The sequence below is a fragment of the Canariomyces notabilis genome (assembly GCF_033297395.1).
Source record: "Canariomyces notabilis strain CBS 508.74 unplaced genomic scaffold N656scaffold_1, whole genome shotgun sequence".
NCBI classification, from domain to species: Eukaryota; Fungi; Ascomycota; class Sordariomycetes; order Sordariales; family Chaetomiaceae; genus Canariomyces; species Canariomyces notabilis.
In genome coordinates, this window is record NW_027041823.1 from 901,083 (window position 1) to 926,248 (window position 25,166).

The following is a 25,166-nucleotide window of genomic DNA, read 5'->3' on the forward strand; positions in this document are numbered from 1 at the left end:
TAACTTATAGGACCTTAACTTATAGAACCTTAACTTACAGCTAATTATCCAGGTTGCATCTAGTTTGGTCCAGGTTATGGGGCCTCTTCAACAACTAATATAGATTTCATCTAGGTTTAGTCCAGGTTGCAGAGCCTCTTCAAGAACTAATACAAATTTCATCCGGGTTTGGTCCAGATTAGTATGCATCTAAGCGATGTTGGGCCAGAGGTAGCGGTATCAATTCAATGAAGTCACTCTATCATCGTGGTCATGGGAGTGAATTGATTACTGAGCGATTTGTATGGGAAAATCGTGGTACAGGGAACCCCTGTCGTCATGCGAGAGAAAAAGCGAGGTCACGGCACCTGTAAGCTCGTATTTGTACTAGCAACTTGGAAGTTCCATCGCCACCATCAACTCTAAGCTGTCTTATCTAATTGTTTCTCTTGTCCCCAAGTGTCTCTCCCAGGCGGCCGTAATCGTCCACAATTGTCCCTGGTCAAGAACCAGTCCATTAACCTCAGAAACGAAACGGCTCTTCTCCAACCATGGCAGCGGAAGTTGCCAATGGCGCCAACGTCTCGCGGCTGGACGCCATGATCCGCGAGAACGCGCGCAAGACAAAGTCCATCTACTCCAACACAAGTTCTGACCCGTCAAGCCGAAAGCGCAGAAAGCTGGACCCGGGCATGGCCTCTGAGGATCCGGACATTACCAAGACCGCCCTTTCCCTTCGCCTGCACGCCGAGTACAGCGATGTTCAGACCTTACCCGACGTCATCGCCAACAAAGTCCCCGCCGCCGGACCACGGAAAAAGAAGCAGCCCAAGGCTGCCGAGGAAGCGCCGTCGCAATCAGAAGAACACGCGCGCAAGCTGCTAGAGGGCATACCAGCGACCAAACCCGGCGGCAGCGCCAGCTCGAGTGCCCTCGTCCTCTCGCGCAAGCCAAACGGCACCAAGCCCGCAGCAGCGCAGCAGCGCAACGAACCGCAGAACCTGAGCCTCGTCCGCCGGACCGACAGCCTCCTGGCGCAGCCACGGCCGGACTGGCACCCGCCGTGGAAGCTCCAGCGCGTCATCAGTGGGCACCTGGGCTGGGTGCGGGCGCTGGCGGTCGAGCCGGGCAACAAGTGGTTCGCGTCGGGCGCCGGGGATAGGACCATCAAGATCTGGGACCTGGCATCCGGCCAGCTGCGACTGACTCTGACGGGCCACATCTCGACGGTGCGCGGCCTTGCTGTGTCGCCTAGGCATCCGTACATGTTTTCGTGCGGTGAGGATAAGATGGTCAAGTGCTGGGATCTGGAGACCAACAAGGTGGTGAGTAGGGGCTATTAGCGGGCTTGAGAATTTGGAGGTCTGCTGCTTGGATGCTGATATGTGAAACATTTGCAGATAAGACACTATCACGGCCATCTCTCGGGCGTGTACACACTCAAACTCCACCCTACCCTTGACGTTCTCGTCACGGGCGGACGCGACGGCGTGGCACGCGTGTGGGACATGCGGACGCGGAGCAACGTGCACGTCTTGTCAGGCCACACGGGCACCGTCGCCGACCTCGTCTGCCAGGAGGCCGACCCGCAGGTCATCACAGGCAGCCTGGACTCGACGGTGCGCATGTGGGACCTGGCGGCGGGCAAGACGATGGGGGTGCTGACGCACCACAAGAAGGGCGTGCGCGCACTGGCTACGCACCCGACCGAGTTCACCTTCGCCACGGGCAGCACGGGCAGCATCAAGCAATGGAAGTGCCCTGAGGGCGCTTTCATGCAAAACTTTGAGGGCCACAACGCCATCATTAACACCCTGTCCGTCAACGACCAGAATGTCTTTTTCTCGGGCGGCGACAATGGGTCCATGAGCTTTTGGGACTGGAAGTCTGGGTACCGCTTCCAGGCCCTGGACACGACCGCTCAGCCGGGCTCGCTCGATGCCGAGTCCGGCATCATGAGCTCCACCTTTGACGTCTCAGGCGCGAGGCTGATTTGTGGCGAGGCGGACAAGACAAGTGAGTGCCTCAACCTTGGGTTTGGCTTTAGTTGACCATGTAATACTAACATGTTCTGCAGTCAAAATATGGAAAGAGGATCCGGAGGCTACACCGCAGACACATCCCCTGGAATGGAAACCAACCTTGTCGAGGAGGAAGTACTAGGCGGGAGTGGGAGATCTGCGTGGACCTAAGGATTGTATACTATGTCACCAGCATTAACATGTCGGCACAGGAGAGGGATAGAATGGGACTTGCCATCCTATTCTTCTTGCCTATCAGTTTATAGCGCCTCGTCTTTTACAGCATAATACCAAGTGCCTTGATTTCTGGATCGTCGCGAAACGCCAGCCTCACCTCTTCATCTCCGACGGCCAGACGCATCTTACTCGGCCGCTCCGGCCTCTGCCCTTCCAAGTTAATGATACCCGCCCCTGTGAGATCCACAGCCGCAACGCTTAGCCCGGCCGGTCGCACAAGCTGCGAAGCATTCTTTGCGCGAGCAGCCGGCGGCATCATAGTCATCAGCCCGGAGTCTGTCCCCAGCAGCGCATGTGTCGTTGTTGCCTCCTGAGCCTTCCTGTCGAGCAGCGTCAACGGCCGGCTCTCCCCGGCAAGCTTCAGCGTCCGCTGCATTTCCTCGAGCACGTCGCCAAACGTGCTCTCGGCAATCCCCGTCCGCTGCGTGCGCTTCAGCAGCGCCGTGAGCAGCAGCCGCGACGCGAACGGCAGCGCGCGGAGGTACTGCTGGAGCGGGTTGCTGGTGGCCTCGGCGATGGCTCGCCGGACCGTCTCGATTGTTACCCTCCCCGAGGGAGCCTTTCTCTTTTTGACCTGCGTGTCCTCCTCCTGCTTGTTCAGGTTGTGGCCCTTTTTCTTCCGCCCGGTCTTGCTCGGCGTGGCCGGCACGCTCTCAGCCTCCTCTTCTTTTGCCCTGGCATCCGCCTCGGCGAGCTCGACCGCCCGCCGACAAATGTCGAGGGCGCGGCGGGCGTCACCGCTCACGGCCGCCACCTTGCGCGCGGCGAACTGCACCGCGTCCGGATCGACAATGTCGCCCGGCACGCCCGCCAGCCGGCTCTGCACGATGCGCATCAGCTGCTCGTGGCTGTAGCCGGGAAACGTGATGCGCGTGAGGCCCAAGCGCGAGCTGATCTTGTTGCTGAGGGTGCGCTCGGGCAGGTCCATGGTATTGGCGACGGCCAGGACGATCAGGCGGCTGTGGCGCAGCCCCGGCCAGTTGAAGAAGTTGTACATGACCCCCTGGTTCTTGGTCACCAGCTGGTCCAGCTCGTCCATCAGCACCACGCACGGCACCCGCCGGGGGGATGGGTGGCTGAACTCGCGCTCGAGCAGGTCGAGCGCCTGTGCGGGGCTCACGCGCTGGCCCTTGAGCGCCTCCCACAGTAGTGAGTACGACTGGTGCGGGTCTGTAATCTTCATGCCGTTAATCTCGACGAAGATGAAGTCGTCGAGCTCGTCGGCCCGCACGGCCGCGTCCAGGTGTGCGACCACCTCGCGGACCGTCGCCGTCTTCCCCGTGCCGGGTGTTCCCGAAATGTAGATGCATGTCCCGGCGCCGTCTGTGATTGCGGCTTCCAGGTGGGAGTAGACTAGGCTGAACTCGGCTTCGCGGCAGGGGAGGCTGGTAGGTACCGAGGCGACATGCAGCTGCGTGCGGGCAAGCTGATAAGGCGAAGACTGCACATGCAGCGGGGAGATGATGCGGGTGGCGAGCGGGGTGAATTCGAGGTGCTTCTTGACTAGGATGCGGCGATGCGAGGAAGGCGTCGCTGGTTTGCTGCCGGGGGTCCTTCGTTTGCTGCTTGGAGTGACTGCGTCTTGCATTCGTGCCTTCTTTGGGCTGCGCGGTACTCCAGGGGCGTATTCATGCCCAGCATCACCATCTAAATCGTCCATCTTATAGTCCTCCTCGGGTATTTCTTTCGGGCGCTTTCGCCTACGGGTAGCCTTGGTGCCATTGCGGACAAGATCCTGCAGAGCATCGATGTCGCCTCTTCCCCGGTAGACATCCTCCCACACGAACTCGTCGGTATAGGTGCATGTCCTCATGTTGCACCCTCGGCGGCAGATGAACACCTTGCCGAACTCCTTCGCTTTGCGAGGGACTTTGCCGTTGGGGTACTTCTTCATGTAGGCTGCCTGGGACATGATGTGCGCCCTGCCGTTGATAGTTGCCAAAGGGTTAACATCATACGACGGCGTTATGTACAATTCATTCTAGATGAACAAGTTAGCTGAAGACCGCGGCTCCCTGGGGATTCATACTCACTTCAAGGAAGTCGGTCCGTTTCTGCAAACCGCGAATCTCGTGGTGGGAGGAGAACCACATGAACCTGGCAGCCATCTCGCCCAGCTCGTCCTCCTGAAACTCGCATATTAACCCAACCCAGGCCTCGTTAGAGCGCTCGGCTTTGAGCAGCATGGTGTCTCCCAGATAGCACTCGAATTTTCCCATGCGAGCGCCAACAATCTCGGCCGGCTGGGTCGTGGTCCTCTTTCTCTTCCTACCCTTTCCGCCGTCCGGGTCTGGGCCAGCCGCTTCATCCTCATAAATCCACTCCCACGGAAGGTCCTCTGTCCCGAGCTCGTCATCCGAGTCTTCTCTGTTTACTCCTGGAAGATATTGTACTTTGCGACGATTGGACAAGCCGCCAACAAGCCCGGGCATTCTTGATTTCTGGCGTACAATATGTGGTAGTCGTAAAGGCGGTGTCAATTGGCGTCTGGCAATGCGAAGAGTTGCATACAAAAGTTGAGTTTAGCGGTCGAATATCTGCGGCATCGCACTTGTCTGACTCGAAGGGATCGCGTGTAGGAGCTACAGCGAGAGAGACGCGTCTAGCCCCACCACTCACGCGTCGAGCCCATTAAAACCCCTGCTAATTGGGTACGTCACACAACTGCCAAGCCACAACGTCTGCAGCTTAACTTGACCCACTGCAGAGTGCAGACCAAGATCCAAAGACTCGGTGACTCCCATCATCCCATGTGAGAGTATGTCCAGCAACGTCTATGCCAACGCATACAGTCTAGTCTATTCTAGTACTCTAGTGCAAAGTTCAAACATATCGAATTGTCCCCCTGTTCGGCCCAGTATACTTTACTACCATTCATTCTAGCCACTACGGCGCCGACGGCATCCACCACTGGCAATCGCCTCATTGCCTTCCTTCATAAACTCTAGCTTATATCCGTCTCCAGGCCAGGTTCCATAATGCTCATGTCATGAAGTCTACGCAATGGACATAAATCATGGAGACTGCCTCAGTGCCTCCTAACCTTGCCCCCTTAGTAACATGAATGCCGTGAATCATGATGCAATCCCTAATGCTCGTTTTCATTATCCAGGGGCAATATCGACTTTCCTTCGACGTCCGCCCTTTATTGAAGATCTGTACATCTTCTTCTTGCCCTTGACCCTAATCCTGAACTTCTGTAGACCTGCATAAACTCTCCAACCGCCCTATCCCCAGGTAACTTTGAGGGCCTTCCTGTTCGATTGGGCTTATATTCTGCTTAGAGTCTACCCATCAAGTTGCAGCCGAGTAAACTATGGTCGATCTCGATGTGACTGACCTGACCGACGCAATTGCAAAGTGAGAAGATATCATACAATATGTGAAGCGCGATGTGCAGCGGACACCCTGAGCATTGGCATGGTGCTATTCCATGTGTCCCGCCTGCGGCCGTTGAGGCTGCTCCTGTTGGGAGACTACGAGGTTGTATTGCCTGTACACATAGGCGTTGAGCCGCCCGTAAGGCCTTGATCATTCGATAAGTCATGGATTGTGGTGCTTCGTGCTGCCTTCGAATCTGGTTCGCTGCTGTTGCTGTCGCCTCCACCTCGGTCGACTGCTAGTGGTTCTATCAATGCTGGAACCCATCATCAGTTGAGCCAGAGTGGCAGCAGCCAAGCGGCTTCGGTTTCCCCCGCGAAGAGTCAGCGTACGGCGGTCTGTGCTGTATGCTCTCATCAATCCTACTCGTAATCTCCGTCACGTCCGGTCCATAGGATCTCCGTTTCATACCTGAAGTATAAACCGTCTTGATGCATGGGTAGAAGACATAGAGCCACACTACAATCAAGACGATGTCATGATGACATTCAACCATGACATCCCCGTCGTGCCCCAGCGCTGTCCCCATCCGCAATTGAGTTTCAATGATTATCCAGGCTATGGCGGTGACCGGGAGATCCATCACGAAGCTCGCAGAGTCGCAGGGATATCTGCTTTCACTTTTCAATAAATCTTCCACGGCTTTAGCCTCGTCTTCATCGGCCCATTGCTCGACGGCAACGAAAGAGTGGACCGACTCTGGAAGGATGGCCGGCGAAAGCGAAAAGGACAGTAGCCGGTGGCCCGAGATGTCCCAATTTGCGGAGTTCACTTCACCCTCAAATTCCACAGCGTCCAGGCATACCTCACCTGTGCGTCTGTGCTATTATTGAATATTCTCTGCTGTTTATTTCTGTGGGTGTTCTTTCCCTTTTGAGTTTGGCCTTTCAAACTTCGTTTGTCATGGAAGGAGCAAACGCCCCCCAATTACCTACGGTACCTCAGCTATAGCCCACCTTATTCGCTTTCACCGTACTTACCCAATGGACTAAAACGGGACCCTACATCCATCAAACTTACCCTCGTCATCTCTATCCTCAATCACCTTCTCACTGATAAAGAAGCTACCTTAGGCTCCAACTATCGACATGGGGCATGATAGTCCACTATCGCAACTTATAGCGAGAAGGCACCGTTGTCAGTTAGGTAGGTCGGCATCGAGCTACCTCAATATCAGGTATACTCCTAATGGTCGTGGAACCCTAACGCTAACATCAAAACCTTGAACCGGTCTGACAGGCGGGCATCTTTCTTCACTGCCTCAGCCTAGGCCAAAAATTAGACCGACTACTTATTGTTTCCGACTTCTCCAGGGCTTCTTGACTTCCATGGGAATTCCTTGCCCGAATCTCTCTCTTTCTGCAGGAAAATACTCAATGTCCTGGGCGGTCAGCCGGCCTTGCTGCTGCTTGAGCCTGGCAGAAGAAGGCTGCCCCTAGTCTGCCCTCCCCCTGGATACCCACCTGCACGAGCCCGCGTTTGCTCCTTCCTCCTTTGATTCCGGGCACTTGAATTTGGTTGGTCCAGATCACCCAAGACTCCCCCTCGACTGAACTTCTGGTCCCCGTGGTTTTCCATCCCGACTTTTTGTCATGTTGGGCTTGGTCGCTCACCCATCGTCATTTCCAGCGATCGCGAGTGTAACCCAAGTGCGTATTGGCCTTATCCAAGAGTCAGCTTTGCGCCCACTAATTTTCATAGCGGGATTGTGCAACATCCATGTGCTCACTGAACAGTCGAGACGGGGCCATACAAGAAATATCTCCTTCCCTCGAAGATTTCCAGCTCCCTTAACACCAATTTCGCATCGAACCATAGTGTACATCGAGTCATCAACATGATGAGAAGAATGTACACTTCAAGTGTCGACAAAGCTACGGCGAAAGAACCGCCATTGTTTACTGTAGGGGTATGTGTCCATCAGTCTGGCACATGAAGCGATGACTGAGAATCGCAGGTTCAAGTTGTATTGCCGGCGCCGATGCGCGGCTTCAAAGAAATTGAGCCATCGAGTCTGGATCTGAAGGCGGTATTTTCTTGCATAGAGGCGCAATACGAATGCAAGATCGACATTGATGAAAATGGTACTGCCATTACTGTCAGAGGCAGGAACAGGGAGAGGGCAAACCGAGCCATTACCGAGATCCGGGAGCACTTGCGTTACGAGCAAGGAGGACAGAATATCTGGCGAGCGCAGTTCCTAATCCACGCCCCGCGCAACGGCACAGAACAATTTAGAGCATCGCTCCAATCCAATGGAGGAGATCTTGGCGTCCGCCCTATGGCGGTTGGCGGCTCGAACCCGGAGTCGTCTACGCCAGATGGCTTTGCCGCGGCCGAGGTCGAATACAAGCAAGAACTGAGACGAGCTCTCGACCGCACAGCCAGAACCTTGAGACACGACCCAAACGCCATGCGAATGAGGGTTCAATTTGGCAAGGTTGCCCTGGACGAGTGGAAGAGAGGAAAGACAGATTACACCTTCAACGAGCTCCAAAACCTTGTCCGCCGTATTGGAGTCAGAGGCACTGGCCGGATGATGGACGTGTGAGTGTTCCATACTGCTCTTCGCCTGGAGTCTGCTGACTTGCTGCAGGGTCGACAAGAAGGTCGCAAAAGCCCTGAAGGTTCGACTTTCTGCAGCTGATGGGGACCTGCCGGAGTCTGTGCGAAGGTACCTCGAACCGCCAGCGGAACCCGCCTATTCTCTTGTCTTGGAAACCAAGAACCTACGTGTCGAGACTACGTTCGAATTGGTTCAAGCCAAAGGGAGGCTACGGGAGAAGACGAAGCCACTCAAACAGTATACGCCTGGTCCGTTTGTTGCCCACCGACAAGAAAAACGCGAACAAAAGGTGGAGGTGATAACATCATGCCCAGAGAGGCAAGCCCGTCCACAGATCTTTTGCCCAGGAAGAAAACTGACAGTGACACAGTTCTCACGACTGGGTTCTCGAGATTTGCAAGGTGGCCAGTCTCTCAGATGACAGCTCCTCTGTTCCCTTCACCGTCAAGGATCTGGAGATGAACCTAAGATTCCAAGGAGATGCTCTCGAAGGAGACTTCCCCAATATTATGCTGTCCGACACTTTCATCAAAGCTTACGACATAGAGAAAGTCCTCGGAAAAGTTACGTGGAAATACACGATAAGCTTACAGTACAATCTCGAGATCAATCTGTTCCACATATGGGGAAAGGACACCAAGTCGCCGCCGATCACTATGGGTGGTGTCATGCTGTACAGCGATGATTGGGACGACGAAATGAGCTCCAGTACTTCCCAGTCCCGAGAGTGGGATGAGAGCTTCGCCACCCAGTTCTTGAAGCCAATCGACGAAGAGGATGGCGGCCCAGGAGAGCCTGGCACAACTCAAGACTCACTGGACCACTTCCTCTCTTGGGTTCACTGGATACAGAGGATGCTTGACGACGAGCTGAGAGATCGCGGCGACTGATGAGGCCGCTGTTATCACGGAACTGCTTGTGTGAATATGCACATATGTACTGACTTGTTTGGTTGATGTTTGACTTGTTGGGCTCGGTGGACCATGTATTGTTGACAAGGGTGGGAGGAAGAGTACATGGTTGCTTGAATGTGCGATTGCGATGATTTTCTCATACAGACTGGACGAGCTACCCTGAGCTGTCTGCGTTATTGTCTTTTTTCACCCTGGCCGGCTCAGGTGTGGCCCAGATGTCCTTAACAGAAGCATACCAACTGGCAGTAGGCAGAGAACCACACATTCCGCCCGCGGGTGGGACGCGGCCAGGTTCCTGGGGCCAGGATCCCAGTATTACACCAGCGGGAAGATTATGTAGGCATGGAGAACGTTCTGGTCGGAACGAAGGCGACATAAGAGGTTGTGGCCGTCGAAAAGATATGGGCTGCCTAGTACAAGGCGAGTGACAAAAGTGCCATTCTGGTGAACAACCAAGAATGCCGTTGGGACCTTGTCGCTACCATGGCCTTATTGGGCTGCTTGGAAAGGATTCGGCCCTGTCATGATGATGATGACGACTGTCCTCCCGACGCAGACGCGCTTGATGCTAATACCTTTTGCCGCAAGACTGGTGACCCGGTTCAAGTCAGCTCACAACTTGAATACGCCCCGGGACAGTAGAGAGTATAGAGCGGAGAGAGGAAAGAGAAGAGACAAGGGAAGCGACGACGAACCTTCTTCCACCACACGCAAGTTGTTGGTTTTGCCCTGCACGATGGCTTCAAGTCCCTGGATGTTGCCCGCTAGCTCCTTGACTTTGGCTTCGTAGAATTCGGTTGCGCTTTTGGTATCCTGCGAGTGCGAGAAGAGGTGGAGGGAGTCAGAAATGGGGCCAAGCTGGTGAATTGTGGGGGGTCTGTGTCTTACCTTTTCGACATAGAAGCCTGTCCCGACGTCGACGAGGACCCGGTCGGAATCGGCCAGTTGGCCCTTGACGTAGAGGGAGTTTGTGAGTGGCACGAGGACGGGCTTCTCTCCTGTTTTGCCTTTGGTGAGGAAACGGTCTGGGCAGTTGATTGTTGTCCAATGGGAGTGGGTTGAGTTCAGGGATGCGTTCTTCATGGGGTTGTTTTGACTTGAGCCAAGAGGAAGTGCAAGGGAGGGGAAAACCCGATGAAATGAAGATGAGAATATAAGACAAAGAAGAAGTAGAAGCAAAGCGGAAAGAAAAGCGAGGAAGAGAGAGAGTGTGTGGCTAGTGTGTGAGGAAGGGAGTGATCACGTACTTTCAAGCCCTCCCGTCTTGACTATCCGTAGACACTCCTTAAACTTTGCCTGGGCCGCGGCAAGCTGTGCATACGACGTCGAGAGGTGTTCAACCTCCTCGTCCAGCTGCTTCTTGACGGCGCTGAGCTGCTGGGCGCTGAGGGTGTCAAGGCTGACTGTGGCGTGTCAGGATCAGCTCAACAAGTTCTGTTTTAGTTGGTGTTCAAGTGAGCGATACGGTGGGGCAGGGAGTTGTCATGGAGGTCAGAGTGTTGTGCAGTTTGGGGTTGCATTTGAGAACATCGAAGGAACTGACCTGTTTCGCCCCCTTGTTGCTGACCGCCGCGGCTGGCCATTTCTGGTAGGACTTGACTTCGCGACGTTAGGACTTGCGAAGGTGCAAGGGCTAGGATGCAATGATGAGGTTACGGGACTTCCCAATCAGGCTGCGATGCCTTGAAAGAAACGAGGCATTGCTGCCCCGATAATCCGATAGATTCTTATGTGGGGTGCTCTTTTGAGCGGGGTTCGTTCCAACTTTTTGGTCGCGAGTCGAGACTCCCGCGCGGGTCTCGCTCTGCTGGGATAGGTATCTCCGTCCAACGCCGTTGTCAACGCCGGCCGCACAGGAAGAGGATTCTACATATAAGGTAGGAATGCCGTATGAAGTTTGGTACTTACTCTGGCAAGATGTCATATTCCTTCTTCATCTTACGGACGGGCAGTTCCAGGTATCTTAAGAATCACGACTATCGTCTTCTCGAAATGTTCACTCTTTCGAAACAAATGGGAGATATCGTTATTTCGCAAGAATGTTAGAGCCGATACTTACATGTATTTAGCTGGCATCGAACTTCGCTCTATCGAATAGATTCCCACCACGACACTCACAACGTTCGATGTGAGGAGGTCTCATTGAGTCCGAGGATCTCGTTTTCCTTTATAAAGGCGAACTTCTCATACATCCCAGCCGCAACTGCACCGAAACGAGCAAGCTTCACCCATACAGACTCAAGTCCTCAACGAACCTGACTTCACCAGAGTTCCAGACCGTCCCAGTCTTGCTGTGCCCATACACCATGGGCCCCCAACTCCCTCCTGGAATCCGCCTCGACCATGGCCGCAGCAGCAGCACCACCCCAAATAAAAAGGGCCGCTCCCTTGTCGCAACCCGCCCCTTCCCCGCAGGCAGCCACATAGCAACCTTTTCCTCCCCGTTGCTGGCGCTCCCGGACGGCGCGACAATGCGCACGACGTGCAACTACTGCCTGCGGGTGGGCGCCAGCAGCAGCAGCGCGACCTCCTCCTCATCGCAGCAGCAACAGGGGCAGCAGGGGCAGCAGGGGCAGCAAGCCCAACAACTAAAGGCCTGCACTGGTTGCAAGGCAGTCGTGTACTGCGACGCGACCTGCCAGAGAGCGCATTGGCGCGGGGTGCACAAGGCCGAGTGCGCCATGTTTGCGCGGGTCCGCAAGTCGGTGGGCAAGGACTGGCTGCCGACGCCCGTGCGGGCCGTGGCACAGGTCATGCTGCGGCTCAGGGCGGGGGATAAGGAGGTTAGGGAGGCGTTTGAGTCCGGCTCCGGGCTGGAGGGAAACGTGGAGGCTTTCCGCAAGGAGGAGGAGGTTTGGGCCGACTTTGAGCTGCAGGCTTCTGCGGCCGTGGTGTATGCCGGCCTGTTGCAAGGGGATGAGGTGCTTGCGAAGGCGAGGGAGGTGCTTTGCAAGGTGAGCCTTTTTTTTTCGTTGCTTCCCTTCGTCTGTCTTTGAAGTTCAAGGTTTGGGTGTGCCTTATGGCGGAGAAAAGGGGCAGGTCTGCATGCTGATAACGCGGCTGGGTGACAGATACAAACAAATGCATTTAACCGGCTGGATGAGGACACAGGTATGGCGGGCATTTATCTCGACGCTGGACTGGCTATGGTAAACCACTCCTGCGTGCCGAATGCGTTTATCGGATTTGACAAGAGAACCGCTATCTTGAGGGCGGAGAGGGATATCCGAGAGGGAGAGGAGATTACGATTTCGTATATCGGTAAGATATGCCTTGGGCGAGCCGTGGAAACGTCTTGCGGACTAACTCGTCTTTAGACAACACCTTACCCAGGTCTGCCCGTCACGAGGCGCTCAGACTTTACCATTTCCAGTGTGATTGCGCCCGGTGCAAAAACGATCTTGATTGCTATGAGGTTTGCCAGGAGTCCCCAGCTCTCTCTCTCAACTCCTTTAGTCTCCAGCCAAATCTGGGGAAACTGCGGAACCCCCCTATCGACCGCTCAAAGGTGTCCAAACAGCAGGTTGAGGCTATTTACAAGACATGGCAGTCCTTACCCAAGCCAGAAGGAGACGATGAGAAGGATCACCTAAAGGTTGGGCGGGCCCGGTGGGAACTGTGTAAACCGCTTGTCGAGGCCGGAATGTGGGCGGTGGAGCCATTGCCGACAACAATCCTAAATGTCGCTCTACGCTGGCAAACCAGCTACAAGATGGTGGTTTACGCTCTCCCTCTACTGTGTTTCCTCGCCACCGAGTGCGAGCCGTTCAAATTGGTGGCACCTTTTATGCCCTGGCGGATCAAGGGTATCATGTCCATCGTCAAGCTGCTGGCTGTGACTGGCGAGTTCACAGCAAGCGGCTCTCTGGCCACGAGATGCACGCACGAGGGTCTTGTGGGAACCCTTGCATTAGCGGACCAAGTCAGCATGTGCGAAGCCCTTTTGCGTCTCGCCGTCCATCATGGTTCCACTGGCGCATCCGAGGACCGGGAGGTACTGCAACAAGCAAGGTCGATGCTAGACGATGTTGAGAGCCTACAGGGACGGGAGAAGGAGTCGACTCTGCTTCGAGCATGGGCAATGGACCCAGAGGACCCGGAGGCCAGCGCCTTCTTTGAGAAGGAGGTGCTCAGCCCTATCAGGAAGTTAGCGTCCCTCGCACCCGAGATACTGGAGGCAATGCTGGGCAACAAAAGCCTCACGAAGAAATGACGGAGCAATCCAGCATCATCCTGCGTTATCGTTTTCTGAGACGAGTTGGGACACCGTTAGTTGATGAGCTCTTTGCGGCATCTATCAGAATCCGTCCTTCGCTTCCGGATTTCGCCATGCTGAAGATGTCAGTCTTCTATGGATGGTTGCAGCGCATAGGAAGGGCGCTGAGGAGTCGCGCTGTCCCTTGCGTTAGCGAGTAGCTGTACTCTGATGGAAGCACGGGCCGGTTGAGCCCGCATCTACAGCCGAGGATGACTGCTGGGCTCACATGCCAAACAGTGGTTATTTCGGAGACGAGGCCCGGGTCAGCAATGCGAGTCGACGTCAATACCGGAGGTTTGAGTGCCTCCTTGGCTCTTTCAACCCTGCGCTTAACATTTCGATTCCCATCTGCAACATCTCGACAAGCTGACCATGGTGTCAGTTTCCCAGCGATGCTCGTCACCATCCATCACCACCCCATGTCTCCTCAGGAAACTGCGACGCGGTTATCCAAGTCAATATTGAAGAGCATTTCCAGACACCTGGTGTCCAGAACAGCCGAAGGGTTACAGAAACAAAGTGTGAAAGTATTGTCTAGGTATACAAGCATGTTAGAAGATAAAATATAACTATCTTAGTCACTTAGTTGAGTAGACTGGTATTTAAGAGTGTGAGCAAGGGATTGCTGGAGGACTTTAGACTCCTTTAAATGGTTCGGCTAGGACAGGGTTAGGGTTTACTTCCAAAACAAGGCAGGTCACTAGGTCTGGACTCTGGACTTTGGAGGGTGTGAGCTCGCCTCGTTAAATGCAAGTTTTTTTTCGCTCACACCCCGTTCTAAACTCTCGTCACATTGAACGACGGGGCAAGGCGCGGCCGATCAAGAGACCTGCCGACCAGCACCCGATTGTTTTACTGCCGCCATGGGAAAGAACAAAAAGAACAAGACCAGCGCCAACCATGGCCTGGCGGCTGCAATGGCGACCATAATCGAACGCGCGACGACAGAAGGCGGCAGTGACGACAAGGCTGGCTCTCCTCGGACGCACGCCTCCAGCGAATCCTCAGGCAGTCTCAAGCGGTCCAGCACCCATGATGCTGATGATGACGACGACGATGGTTGGCAGACAATTGAGCGCGGCCGACCCGTGAAAAAGGCGAAAAAAACACCTGGCGCTGCCTCAAGCAGGTATCCTGCCATTCACTTCTCGCCACAGGCAAGGCTGCAGTCCAAGATCAATGTCTCGTCCCTGCGCGACTTGATCCTGTATATCTTCGCCGACGGCACCGCCCCCCAGTGGGTCTCGGTCAAGCATCGTCCAGAGTTCAGGAAGATTGTCACCATCATGGTTCCTGGCCTAGAGGAAGCCATGTTCAAGGAGAAGGTTGACTTCTCTACCTATAACAATCTGTCGCCAGATCAAGCGATCGGGCGCATTGAAACATCTCCCGATGACTATTATCCTCGTGTGCTCAAGAAGGACTCATTGCCCGCCCCGCTGCATCCGTTCGCCGATATGTTTCCGCATCTCTGGCCGGTGCGAGCACCGGGCGATGACAAGTACGCCAAGCTGCACTCTCCAATGCAGGCGATGCTGACTGCACCTATTTCTAAGGAAAAGAAAGGTGGACTGAAGCCAGTGTCTGACCCTCAAGGTTGGAAAGATGAAAGGACAAGGATAACAGAGTTTCTGGCCACTTCTGAAGAGTTGATGGAAAACGGGTTCCCGATGCACCCAGCCCTTCTTCCGGAAGGGGACCGGAGAGACGCATTTAAAGATGCAGAAGGATGGGTGCATACCAGGGTCAACAGCCTGGAAGACGGCGATGTCCCGGAGGCCGAGATTGAGCAGGGGAGCATCACGGCCGGCCGCCAAGTTTTTGCCCTTGACTGCGAGATGTGCATGACAGGAGAAAGCGAGTTTTCGCTCACAAGGGTAAGCCTCGTTTCGTGGGACGGTGAGGTAGTTCTCGATGAGCTTGTCAAGCCAGCCAAGCCCATCACAGACTATGTCACACGATTCTCGGGCATCACCAAGGAGATGCTCGACCCGATTACGACCACCCTCAGCGACATACAAGCCAGGTTGCTTGACCTCTTGCACCCCCGCACGATTCTCGTGGGCCACTCTCTCGACTCAGATCTTAAAGCTCTCCGCCTCGCCCACCCTTTTATTGTCGACACGTCCATCCTCTTCCCCCACCCGCGCGGTCCGCCGCTCAAATCATCACTCAAATACCTCGCCCAGAAGTACCTCAGCCGCGAGATCCAGAAATCAGGCGGCGCCATATCCGGACACGACAGCATTGAAGATGCTCGCACCTGCCTCGATCTCGTAAAGAAGAAGTGCGAAAAGGGCAAAGCCTGGGCATCGGGCGATGTGCAAGGTGAGAACCTCTTCAAACGTCTCGCCCGCGCTGGCACCGTCTACCGCGCCACGGCCGGTCCCGAAGCTACTGGTGGCCTTCCGGTAGGTAAGAGCAGTGCGGCCATCGACTGGGGCGACGCGACGCGAAGCGCTTGCAATGCCGCCACCGTTACCATCTCATGCAAGTCAGATGCCGACGTGGAAGCCGGCATCATCCGCGCCGTCAAGGGCGACCCAGACGGCCGCGAGGTCCCTGGTGGTGGCGTTGACTTTGTCTGGGCGCGCATGCGCGAGCTGGAGGCATTACAGGGGTGGTGGAATCGCAACAAGCTGGTCCCTGACGAGCCAGGCGGACCACCTCCCGCATTGCTCGAGACTTCAACCACGGCGACAACCGCAAGTACAACAACCATCACGGCTACATCAACTGACGCCACCGTGACTACGACCACAACATCATCTGTAGAAGACAACCAGCATTCACCGCTCGAAACGTGCCTCACGAACCTAACCAACCGCCTCAAGCGTATCTACGACACCCTGCCCCCCTGCACCGCCTTCATCGTCTTCAGCGGCTCCGGCGATCCCAGGGAGATGAGCCGCCTCCAGGCCATGCAGGCGCAATTCAAAAGGGAGTACAACACGCCCGGGTCCAAGTGGGATCAGCTCAGCGTGCAATGGACCGATAAGGAAGACCAGGCGCTGCGGCGGGCGGTGCGCGGAGCGCGAAGCGGTATCGGGTTCATCGGCGTGAAATGAGGAGACGCTGATGTGGGTGGCGGAGACCTGCCGTGTATATAAGTTGGTGCCGGATGGGATGGAAGTTTAGCCACGAAGAGGTACGACACGTGCCAAGGTGCCCCTTTTTCCATTTGCGCGGGGGCAGCGTGGGTACGGTAACCGAGATACTGACGTTATGTACCGCATTGCCACGCGCCATGCCCAACGCAACTTTGCGCGGGAAAGGCAAGGAGAGAGTAGATATTCAGCGCAGCAGCCAGGCATCTAGTATACGTGATACCCAGAACCGATCTCGTGCCATCCGATGAGCGGTACAAGATATGTATGATCCTCGCAGCTGTATGCTTTTCGCTGTCTCTATGCTGTCATCAGTTCGCTTTTTCTACCGTATGCGCTACTATACAGACGGCGTTGACAGCACGCCTCGCTCCCATTCTCCGAACGTTACGGACAATGTATTGCACCTGCGGGCACTGTAATTTGAATCCCCCAAAGAACATCCGCTCCATTCGCATGGATTCAAGACACCCGCATCCTATCCCACGCCGTCCACTTGGACCCATTCAAATGCCACAGTTGCCGCTGCCGACCCGGCGATGGCTCTGGCAATGGCTCTCCATCACCTTTCCCGTCAGAAATCAAACTCCCCCCTAAAAATGTCCGGATCCACCCCGGCAACCACCTTTTCGGCCAGATCACGCCTGCCCATCTGGGTAAACACGCGGCGGAGCGTGTCGTAAAGGGTTGTGCTCCGGTTCTGGGTGGTCATGGCCTCGATGCGGGCGTCGGTGGCCGGGTCATCGGGATTGCCGCCGAGCAGCTCGCGGGCCTTTTCGCGGCCGCTCTTTTCGACCGTCTTGTGCATGTCGAGCGCGGCGAGCAGGTGGCCGGCGGCCTCGGCATGGCAGCCTATGTTGATGCACGAGACCCCGAGGTTGTAGCGGGCGCGGACAAAATTTGGGCGGAGCTCGAGGGCCTTCTCGTAGGCGGCGATGGCCTCCTCGGAGCGGCCCGAGTTGGCCAGGGTGGCGCCCAGCCGGTTCCACAGCAGGTGCAGCTGCTCTCGCTGGTTGCTCGTGCCCTGCTCCGACGACTGCAGCGCTGCCTGGAAGCAGTCGACCGCCTTGTCGAACTCCTCGTCGCCGTAGAAGAGGACGCCCAAGCCGACCTGCACGTCGGGGTCCATGTGGTCGCCGTCGGGCGCCAGCCGGGCGGCTTTGAGAAAGAGGTTGGTCACGCGCTCGTGAAGCTGGGCACGGTCGGTAAAGCCCATGTCGGCGACCGACGACAGATCCTGCGGAGCGATAATCTGTGGGTACTTTACCGACAGCCAGCGCTCGAGGGTGCGGTAGGCAGTGCTGTCGTAGCCTTCGTTGGTATAGGACACGGCAAGAGCCATCAGGGCGGCTAGATTGTTAGGGTCGAGCTTCAGGGCATGCTCGAGGGCGCGGATGGCGGCCTCTTCCTTCTCATTTTGGGCTTGAGCGCTACCGAGGTAAACCCAGGCTTCGACGTGGTCGGGATTCTTCTGCACGGCAGCCTCAAAGGCGAGAGCGGCCATAGAGAGGTTGCCGCCGTCATTCATGATGCGCACACCCTCCTCAAATGGATTGGGTTGTTCTTGGTAGACGTTCTCCTCCTCGAAGAGATACTCTTGCACAACAGGGTCCGCTCCTAGCCGTCCGTTAAGCCCCCATTCGTTGAGATTGTCCCCGCCAAAGTGGGAGCTGTCGAACCGGGCAAAGTCGTCCTCGATGTTGTCCATCTCCTTCATCGCTTCCTGTTCGGCCTGGATGCCGCGCCAGATGGACTCGAGATCGCCGTAGCCTGTCTCAGAATGAAGCAACTTCTCGTCCATGTCATTCAGCTCTGGCTCCATGGCGAGAGCCTCATCCTTCTCAGCGCCCGACTCACGCAGCTGCCGATCGTGCAACTCCATCTGCTGAAACTGCTCTTCCCATTTGTGCTCGTCTAGCTCCACCACTTTCCCCTTGCCCTTGCCCTCGACTTCCTGCTGGGGTTGCGGCTGAGAAGCCATGTGCATCTGTGGGCCGTACATGGGCTGGAACGCGGGGCGGGACATGATGCCGTAACCCATGCCTCCCATCATCATGGGCATCCGTGGCTGGGCCATCATGTTGTTACTGGCACCAGGCATGGGAGTGGCGCGCGAGGCTGACGCTGCCGAACCGTTCATGTGCTGAAACTTGGCGAACTCGTCCGGGCTGAACTCTGTTCCCGGCGGCACGTTGAAAGCAGCTTCCATGGCAGCCTGGGTGTCGGCGGGGGCCCAGCTGGGGGATAGCGGCGATGCGGATTGGGCACGGAGGTGAACGCCATGGGGTTGATTGATGTGCACATGGCCCATAGGGCCATGCTGCTCGAGCGGTATCTCGGGGAGATTGGGGCTCTGATGAAGAAAGCCGTTCATCATCTAAGGAGGAAAAGACAGTTAGATCTTGGCTTCGTCCTGCCTGGCACTGCTCATTGTGCTTTCGGTTGACTTACCTCGTCCTGGGGAGCGCTCTGCGCAGCACTCCTAAAGCCGCCAAGCGAGCCCGCTGGGCCCCTGCCGACAAGCCTCTCATGCTGCAAGCTCTTGTCATCTTGGATATGTTTTGTGAATTGACTCAGTGGGTTTCCCGCCGTCGAGCATTCGGCGCCGCCGAGGAACGACATGACGGCGGTGCAACGGGGTCACAGGACTGTGAGAGACGGATTGTGCTGATCGCGGGGCCGTCTGCAAACAGTGCAAAGCGACAGGGCAGTTAAGTACCGTCCGGCTGCCAACAGATTTCTCAAGCCCAGATTCGGGCTGATGAAGGAAAGGTAAAGCGTTAACTAGATATAGGATCCAGTCAGGAATGAGGCTAATAATCTGTGGCAGCCGCTGATGCAGGAAGCAGCTCGAGTTATTAAGGTGTGCCCTGGGAGTATCTGAAGTGTTGGGCTGCTGTTGACTTGGGTTCGGTCATGTCTCTGTATGTACACACATACAGTGGCGTGGCGCCGCTAATAACCTTTCGAAATGCCGAGGCACCTCAGTGAACGTTAACTACCCCAATTTTCGTCGTTGTTGTGGCGGGTTTCGATAGCTACTGGGTAATACCGACACAAAGAGGACCCCACCTTTGACATGTGGCCGGCTCTCGGTCTTCATCGGACCGCAGGGCTTGGGTTTCTAGCCGTGGCCTATAGGGCCTTAGTCTATGGACTGATACTGTAGCATGCAATTTAATCTCATTGTAAAAAATCGACATAGGTACTGTACTGGGACTGAACTCTATATCGTGAGGTTTGATACGCGGTAGGTATACAATTATGCCGCGGCCCTTGGCAAACTTCGTTGGAGCGGATCCGAGTCATCGAAATCTTTTCTACACACAAGATCTTACAATTCCCATCGTACATTGCCTTCTTCTATTACCCTCTTAGGCTCTCTCCAATCACAGCTTCACTCCGTTCCTTCTTTCGGATCCGTTATGACCCTAAAAGCGGTTCCTCCACTCTGCTGATTCCCCCCCTGGCCCTTTCTTCTTATATAGCCCGTAGCATAGTCAACTCGTAGCTCCCTATTGCCGATCACAAGTCCTTGCAACCGCTTATACGCCTCCTGAGCTGCCTCAACGGTGGTGAAGTCCGCGTGTGCAAAGCCCCGCGGCCAACCGGTGGCGCGGTCTACCGCCACCCGTATATCAGTACAATTGGCGATGTCTTTGAAAAGCCGATTCAGTTCGGCATCCGTCGTCTCAAAGGGGATGTTGCCAATGAAGAGCTGCGCCGTCGGCGTTGACATGGGCTGTCTCTCCGTCCTCACTTTGACGGGCTCTTCTTGCCGCGGAACGCACGTAATGCGACGCCCATGCCAGAAGGACCCGTTAACGGCGTCGCAAGCTTGCTGAAGGGCCTCCTCGGAATCGAACTCGACGAAACCATATCTAAAGAAGCAGCAGCGTAAGCGACCAAGGAAGCGCTCGGCGACGGTAACACTCGAGTGAACTGAAGCGTAACCTACCCTTTGCTTAGACCACGAGGGTCCCGGGCAATGTACGCGCTAACAACGTTGCCGTACTTCTCGAACGCTTGCTGCAGATGTTCCTCCGTCACTTCGAAGACAATGTTACGAATGAAGGCGCCATACTTTCCTTTATGTCCTACAGGTTATGGATTAGCCAATAGCTCGAGCAGCGTTGATTCTTTGCAAAGAAACTCACGCCTCGGTCTCTCAACTTGTTGGGATTCGGCAGGGGCCACCTCTTGTACGGCCTCTTGGATATCTGCTTCGCTTTGAGCAAGAGACTCCTGATCCCAATCTTAGTTTTATATCCTTGGGGAAACAGACTGAAGACATACCACAACGTCCTGCGCAGCCTCGGCGGAGGCAGTCTTGTCCGCCTGCGAGTCGGCAAGGCGTCCGGTGTGCGAAAACAAGCGTGAGGTCGGCAGCAACCTGGGTAACGAGCCACTGAAGCTCTTGAAAACTCCGGCGGCGAAAGGAAAGGTGCGAGTCTTGGCCGAGAGCGGCCTGGAGACCGAGAGGACGGACCTCAGAGCGGTGCGACGAAAAGCATGCCTGCAATCTTGTCAGTCTTCGCGCGCACGCGCCAAAATTGGAAGCACGGCGCAGTGCGCATACATATTGGAGAATTGGGCGGCAAAACTGGTTGATCAAATTGATATCCAGTGTCCCCTTGCCGAGGTTGCAAAAGCTTTCAGTGTTGTGAAATCACGATGGTTCACGTCTGTACGGTCGCGTCTGTACGGTCGCGAGCAAGAATTTCTAACGGAAACCAGGAAGCAAGCACGTTATCAATTCAGTCTAACCTCACTAAGCTCATAGATAATGACCCTAACCCTTTATGCCGCCCTTGTCGTATAACTAACCCTCACAACGAGCCTAATGATATTCCGTAAAGGTAGGCCAACGAACCTGCAGTCTGCAACACCTTGCTCAGATGCGCGATTAACGCCACGCCGGACAACAAATCAGCATAGGTACACCCTATGCTTAGGGCGTGTGGCTCAGTTGGTAGAGCGTTCGCTTAGCATTCACTTACTGGCGAATGCGAAAGGTCCTGGGTTCGATTCCCAGCTCGTCCAAACCCTCGCGACAGTGGTCTAGTGGTTAGGTGAGAATACCCTCAACCTAAACCGCCATATCCGGGTACCCAATCTCGGAGCACTCAAGCGGGCTTACTAACATGGACAACTAGGATTCAACCCTTCCAAGGTTGAGGTGGGGGTTCGATTCCCTCCTGTCGCAATTGTTTTTTTGATCTTGTTCTTTTGCCCTCCTATGTTGCTTGCTGCGCTGCAACTACTCGCTACTCTTTGACCTTGGGTGTCCCACCAGGCTGCTCATGATAGAGCTTGATATAAGGTTGGTGTATACCTAGGAAGTAGTACCTTGCTCGCGGAGTCAGATTGGCTCTGCGATTGTCAGACTTCATACTAGTACTGGTCCCTTGCCTATCCAAAAACAAGAAGATGTGAGTCCAAGTATCTGATGAGTTACTTCTGACTTACAAAAGACATGTAACACTTCTCACAACTATACCATGCCCAGGGACTAATTACATAAATACACACCGTGTTTACAAGGTATAGCTATACATAATGACTTTGTAGGTATTGTACTGTACGTCTTCCGTTTCCGGCTCATGGCGTTTCACCTCGAGCCATGTGCTTCCCGATCTCTGTTGTACGGCGTGCGTTGCTGGCTCTTGTACTACTAGTACAAAGTGCATACGGTCAGCTCAGGTAGAAAACCGTCGTTCGCGTCACACAACGCAAGATAACGTAGCACATATGTTTCCGGTCTAATTCAAAGTTCCCATGACACGACACTCCCTTTGAGCGGTTCTTGGGAACCTCTGTGCAACACATCATGTATTGTAACCAGGTATTGTACACCGAACCAGAGCCGGATGTACCTGGGTGGATTCATCCAGTGGCAGCTTACGGCAGGCGAAGGGGGTGAAGAGTATTTGTATGGTAAGAAAATCATGAAAAGCGTGCCTATACCTCGAAAGGACTTCGCGTTCCAGCTTGGAGGCTTAAGTAAGGGGCAGTGTTCAAAAGATGCAGTGAGCATATCAAGCAGCGTTAGAATGAATCTGCTGACTCGGAGTCAGCCACGGTAGGTAATCCCTTACTCGGGTCGAGAACCCGACTCCCAGGCAAGCCGGGAACGGGGTAGGGCGCAGATACGAGGGACAAAGAGCACATGCAAGCCGACTCGGAGACTTGGACGCTCGCCAGGCAGACAAATCCCCTGTAAACTAAGAACTCGAACAGTCATGCAGTGAGGGGACTTGACTGATTGAATGATTCAGAACCGCACGTTGTGTGTTCTCGAACGGCCTCCCAGTCCCGGCGCCAAGCAACAGGGTGTGAAGGTCTTTCTCGTTGGCAAGGGGAACGTTTGCAGAGTTGCAGTGTCACTGAGAGAAAAGCTAGAATCAGGTTCTGTAAGTACAGTACACTACGAGACACAGAGACAAGAAAACTTGAATAACTAGGCTCTCACCTCAATTTCATGATAATTATGAGTCTTGTGACTCTTGTCAACAGCCTACATTCTATCGTAGCTCCCCTCGAGCTCGGACTTGTCGCCGAGTCCGTGCGACGGTGCGAGTGAACAACACTAGGTAAATTAACTAGGTAGTGGGATGCTCTGCGCCGAGAGGTTGGGCTTGAAGAGGGTTTTCCCGACATTGACTCGCCGCTAGGAGACAATCAACTTCATATCCGACTATGCAGGCGTTGCCCCTCACAGACTAGCTCATCGTGGTGGAAAAGAAGAGGTCAGAATAGGATCTCATGTGCATGGCCTAAAGCAGGACTGGGGAAGGCGTGTAAGCTCGGGCCCTGTTCCGCAATATGAGGATTTATCAACGAAAGAGAGTTGAGATCGAGAACACCCCTGACGTACCGGTATCCGTATGTCCCGTACAGTACCTCCGTACAGTACGGATACCGGTACATACCACCCTGCCAGCCTGGACTTTATGGATCCACTACTAGTACAGTCTAACCTTCACATAGCGTTTTTGTACATAACGATATTCGGGCTTTACCATTCTCAGTCGGGAAACCGATCATCGTTGGCTTCCGCTCACCCAGCCACAGACAGGCCGCCAAAGCTTGGCATACAGTTCGTAAATTGATCTGGCAACTGTAGACGGCCTGACAATGTGGCTCAAATGGTCATTGTGGCTGTGTGAGCGGAATCCAACGATGATCGGTTTCCTAACTGGGAATGGTAACGGTCAGAATCTTGCGCCCACCGATATATATATGGGAAACTGCAAGAACCTGGCTTTTAAGATAAACGTTAGCGATTTTGCTGAGTAATCTATACAAATCGTTATAGTTAGGCAAGTCTTAGGACCTCTATTCCCTAAAAACGATTAGTTGAGCAACGGTAGGCCTATGTTTCTAGGGGTCGAAGGGTACATGTGCCCCACATTTTCCTTCTTCAGGCATAAAGTGGGGCACTTTGCATAGCGATATTCGGAGATTAACGGTCAAAATTCTACTCCCGACTCAATCGTTATGTAAAGGTTAGACTGTAACGTGACAGCGTCACAGCGCAAGTTAATTTCAAGCGCCCGCGGGGTCGAAGTGGGGCTTTCAGCATTCAAATGGTAATCGGAAACATCTCCCATGATCTCCCCGATCAGCACTGCACACTTGGAAATACCGTACTGACTGTTGATATTTATATGCCAGTGTCCTTGCCGTCGCATAGTCTGTGTAGGATCTTCTTCGCCGAAAGTTAGGAAGCAAGAGAACCCGAATACCTATGTAACTACATGTGTAGCTCATGTCGAAAGGATGGAGACCTGTAGCGACAGAGCATGTCCGCCAGGGCCACTGTACCCTGTGTACTGTACATACACGTACTAACCAGCGCCACGAGGCAACATCGGGCATATCAAAAAGGCGGTCGCTTCCCGTGGGACAACCCGCTTGAAAGGTTGGCGCTTGTGCTGGAGACGAGGCTGTGACGAGTGGCTTGCAATGGTCTATCGGCCTGTCTCAAACAGAGTGCATGCGAAGATCAAGATCCAGCAGCACTGACGATACAAGAAGTGGACTGAAGACCGGACAGCTTTGCAGTTTCGTCCCAGCTCCTGTATGGAGGAGGATGAAGGTACTGCGCTGTATGTACAGTACATAGGAACGCGGCCAAAGTGTAACGTTATGTTGGCCTGAGAATTCGATCGGGTGGGGCACGATCTGCAGCACCAGGAGAAGAAACCATTAACAATTTCATACTGTAAATATCAGTACCTACAGGCACCATGTCGCACGTGCCTCACAATGATAGCCCGCAAGTACTGTACTGTATTGTATATCTGCACAACGCATACCTGAGCAAGTGTCGCAATATACGGTATCAGTAGGGCTCACCGTCTGGGACAGGAGGCTATCCATCGTTAGACAACGACCTGTTAGATGGCCACTTATCAACAGGTAGGTCGGTAATCAATAGTTAGTTATTAGTAAGGTAGATCTGACTTCCAGATGCTGGATCTATCGTATCATTGAAACATATACTGTTCTGTACTTACGTACAATACATAGGTGGACTAGGTGAAGACCATCTGCTGTCTCCAAATCACCTAGTCAACCGTCCAAGCTATTGTATATACTGCTGTAACGCTTAGATATAACTGATAAAGAAATAAAGAATGGAAGAAAAAGGTATCACATCCGTGATAGCTGTCCGATGTCAAGCTAATAGTCGGTTCT

General features: G+C 54.4%; 8 protein-coding genes and 1 non-coding gene across 9 annotated transcripts; 5 read left to right on the forward strand and 4 right to left on the reverse strand.

Moving 5' to 3' along the window:
• Nucleotides 1–378: 378 nt before the first annotated feature.
• N656DRAFT_743315 (WD40 repeat-like protein) lies at nucleotides 379–2,392 on the forward strand. The gene is made up of 3 exons (XM_064812853.1): nucleotides 379–1,304; nucleotides 1,380–1,995; nucleotides 2,057–2,392. Exons 1-3 carry the CDS (start codon nucleotides 531–533, stop codon nucleotides 2,140–2,142), a joined length of 1,476 nt encoding a protein of 491 aa, XP_064674808.1. The 5' UTR covers nucleotides 379–530; the 3' UTR covers nucleotides 2,143–2,392.
• N656DRAFT_743319 (P-loop containing nucleoside triphosphate hydrolase protein) lies at nucleotides 2,278–4,669 on the reverse strand (the record flags this gene model as incomplete). The annotated part of the gene is made up of 2 exons (XM_064812854.1): nucleotides 2,278–4,218; nucleotides 4,271–4,669. 2 exons carry the CDS (start codon nucleotides 4,667–4,669, stop codon nucleotides 2,278–2,280), a joined length of 2,340 nt encoding a protein of 779 aa, XP_064674809.1.
• A 2,561-nt stretch (nucleotides 4,670–7,230) lies between these two features.
• N656DRAFT_23675 (uncharacterized protein) lies at nucleotides 7,231–9,163 on the forward strand. The gene is made up of 5 exons (XM_064808972.1): nucleotides 7,231–7,267; nucleotides 7,320–7,527; nucleotides 7,576–8,165; nucleotides 8,215–8,502; nucleotides 8,555–9,163. Exons 2-5 carry the CDS (start codon nucleotides 7,456–7,458, stop codon nucleotides 9,072–9,074), a joined length of 1,470 nt encoding a protein of 489 aa, XP_064674810.1. The 5' UTR covers nucleotides 7,231–7,267; nucleotides 7,320–7,455; the 3' UTR covers nucleotides 9,075–9,163.
• Nucleotides 9,164–9,619: 456 nt separating this feature from the next.
• N656DRAFT_786040 (Prefoldin alpha subunit) lies at nucleotides 9,620–10,681 on the reverse strand (the record flags this gene model as incomplete). Its single annotated transcript, XM_064816486.1, has 5 exons — nucleotides 9,620–9,687; nucleotides 9,794–9,911; nucleotides 9,987–10,105; nucleotides 10,346–10,501; nucleotides 10,642–10,681. The coding sequence occupies 5 exons, from the start codon at nucleotides 10,679–10,681 to the stop codon at nucleotides 9,620–9,622; spliced, it is 501 nt and encodes a 166-aa protein (XP_064674811.1).
• A 532-nt stretch (nucleotides 10,682–11,213) lies between these two features.
• On the forward strand, nucleotides 11,214–13,438 carry N656DRAFT_23679 (SET domain-containing protein). The gene is made up of 3 exons (XM_064808973.1): nucleotides 11,214–12,052; nucleotides 12,170–12,359; nucleotides 12,416–13,438. The coding sequence occupies exons 1-3, from the start codon at nucleotides 11,405–11,407 to the stop codon at nucleotides 13,309–13,311; spliced, it is 1,734 nt and encodes a 577-aa protein (XP_064674812.1). The 5' UTR covers nucleotides 11,214–11,404; the 3' UTR covers nucleotides 13,312–13,438.
• Nucleotides 13,439–14,138: 700 nt separating this feature from the next.
• N656DRAFT_773318 (uncharacterized protein) lies at nucleotides 14,139–16,734 on the forward strand. The gene has a single exon (XM_064814036.1). It carries the CDS (start codon nucleotides 14,220–14,222, stop codon nucleotides 16,422–16,424), a length of 2,205 nt encoding a protein of 734 aa, XP_064674813.1. The 5' UTR covers nucleotides 14,139–14,219; the 3' UTR covers nucleotides 16,425–16,734.
• A 1-nt stretch (nucleotide 16,735) lies between these two features.
• Nucleotides 16,736–19,378, reverse strand: N656DRAFT_721645 (TPR-like protein). The gene is made up of 2 exons (XM_064812488.1): nucleotides 18,915–19,378; nucleotides 16,736–18,840 (listed from the first exon to the last, which is right to left on the reverse strand). Exons 1-2 carry the CDS (start codon nucleotides 19,083–19,085, stop codon nucleotides 17,038–17,040), a joined length of 1,974 nt encoding a protein of 657 aa, XP_064674814.1. The 5' UTR covers nucleotides 19,086–19,378; the 3' UTR covers nucleotides 16,736–17,037.
• A 286-nt stretch (nucleotides 19,379–19,664) lies between these two features.
• N656DRAFT_773321 (RNA-binding domain-containing protein) lies at nucleotides 19,665–21,154 on the reverse strand. Its single transcript, XM_064814037.1, has 5 exons — nucleotides 21,043–21,154; nucleotides 20,760–20,979; nucleotides 20,621–20,708; nucleotides 20,422–20,560; nucleotides 19,665–20,344 (listed from the first exon to the last, which is right to left on the reverse strand). Coding segments are annotated over exons 1-5 (933 nt in total). The 5' UTR covers nucleotides 21,045–21,154; the 3' UTR covers nucleotides 19,665–19,860.
• A 263-nt stretch (nucleotides 21,155–21,417) lies between these two features.
• N656DRAFT_t3 lies at nucleotides 21,418–21,506 on the forward strand. The gene has a single exon. It is a non-coding gene; the product is annotated as a tRNA-Ala (tRNA).
• Nucleotides 21,507–25,166: the final 3,660 nt, after the last annotated feature.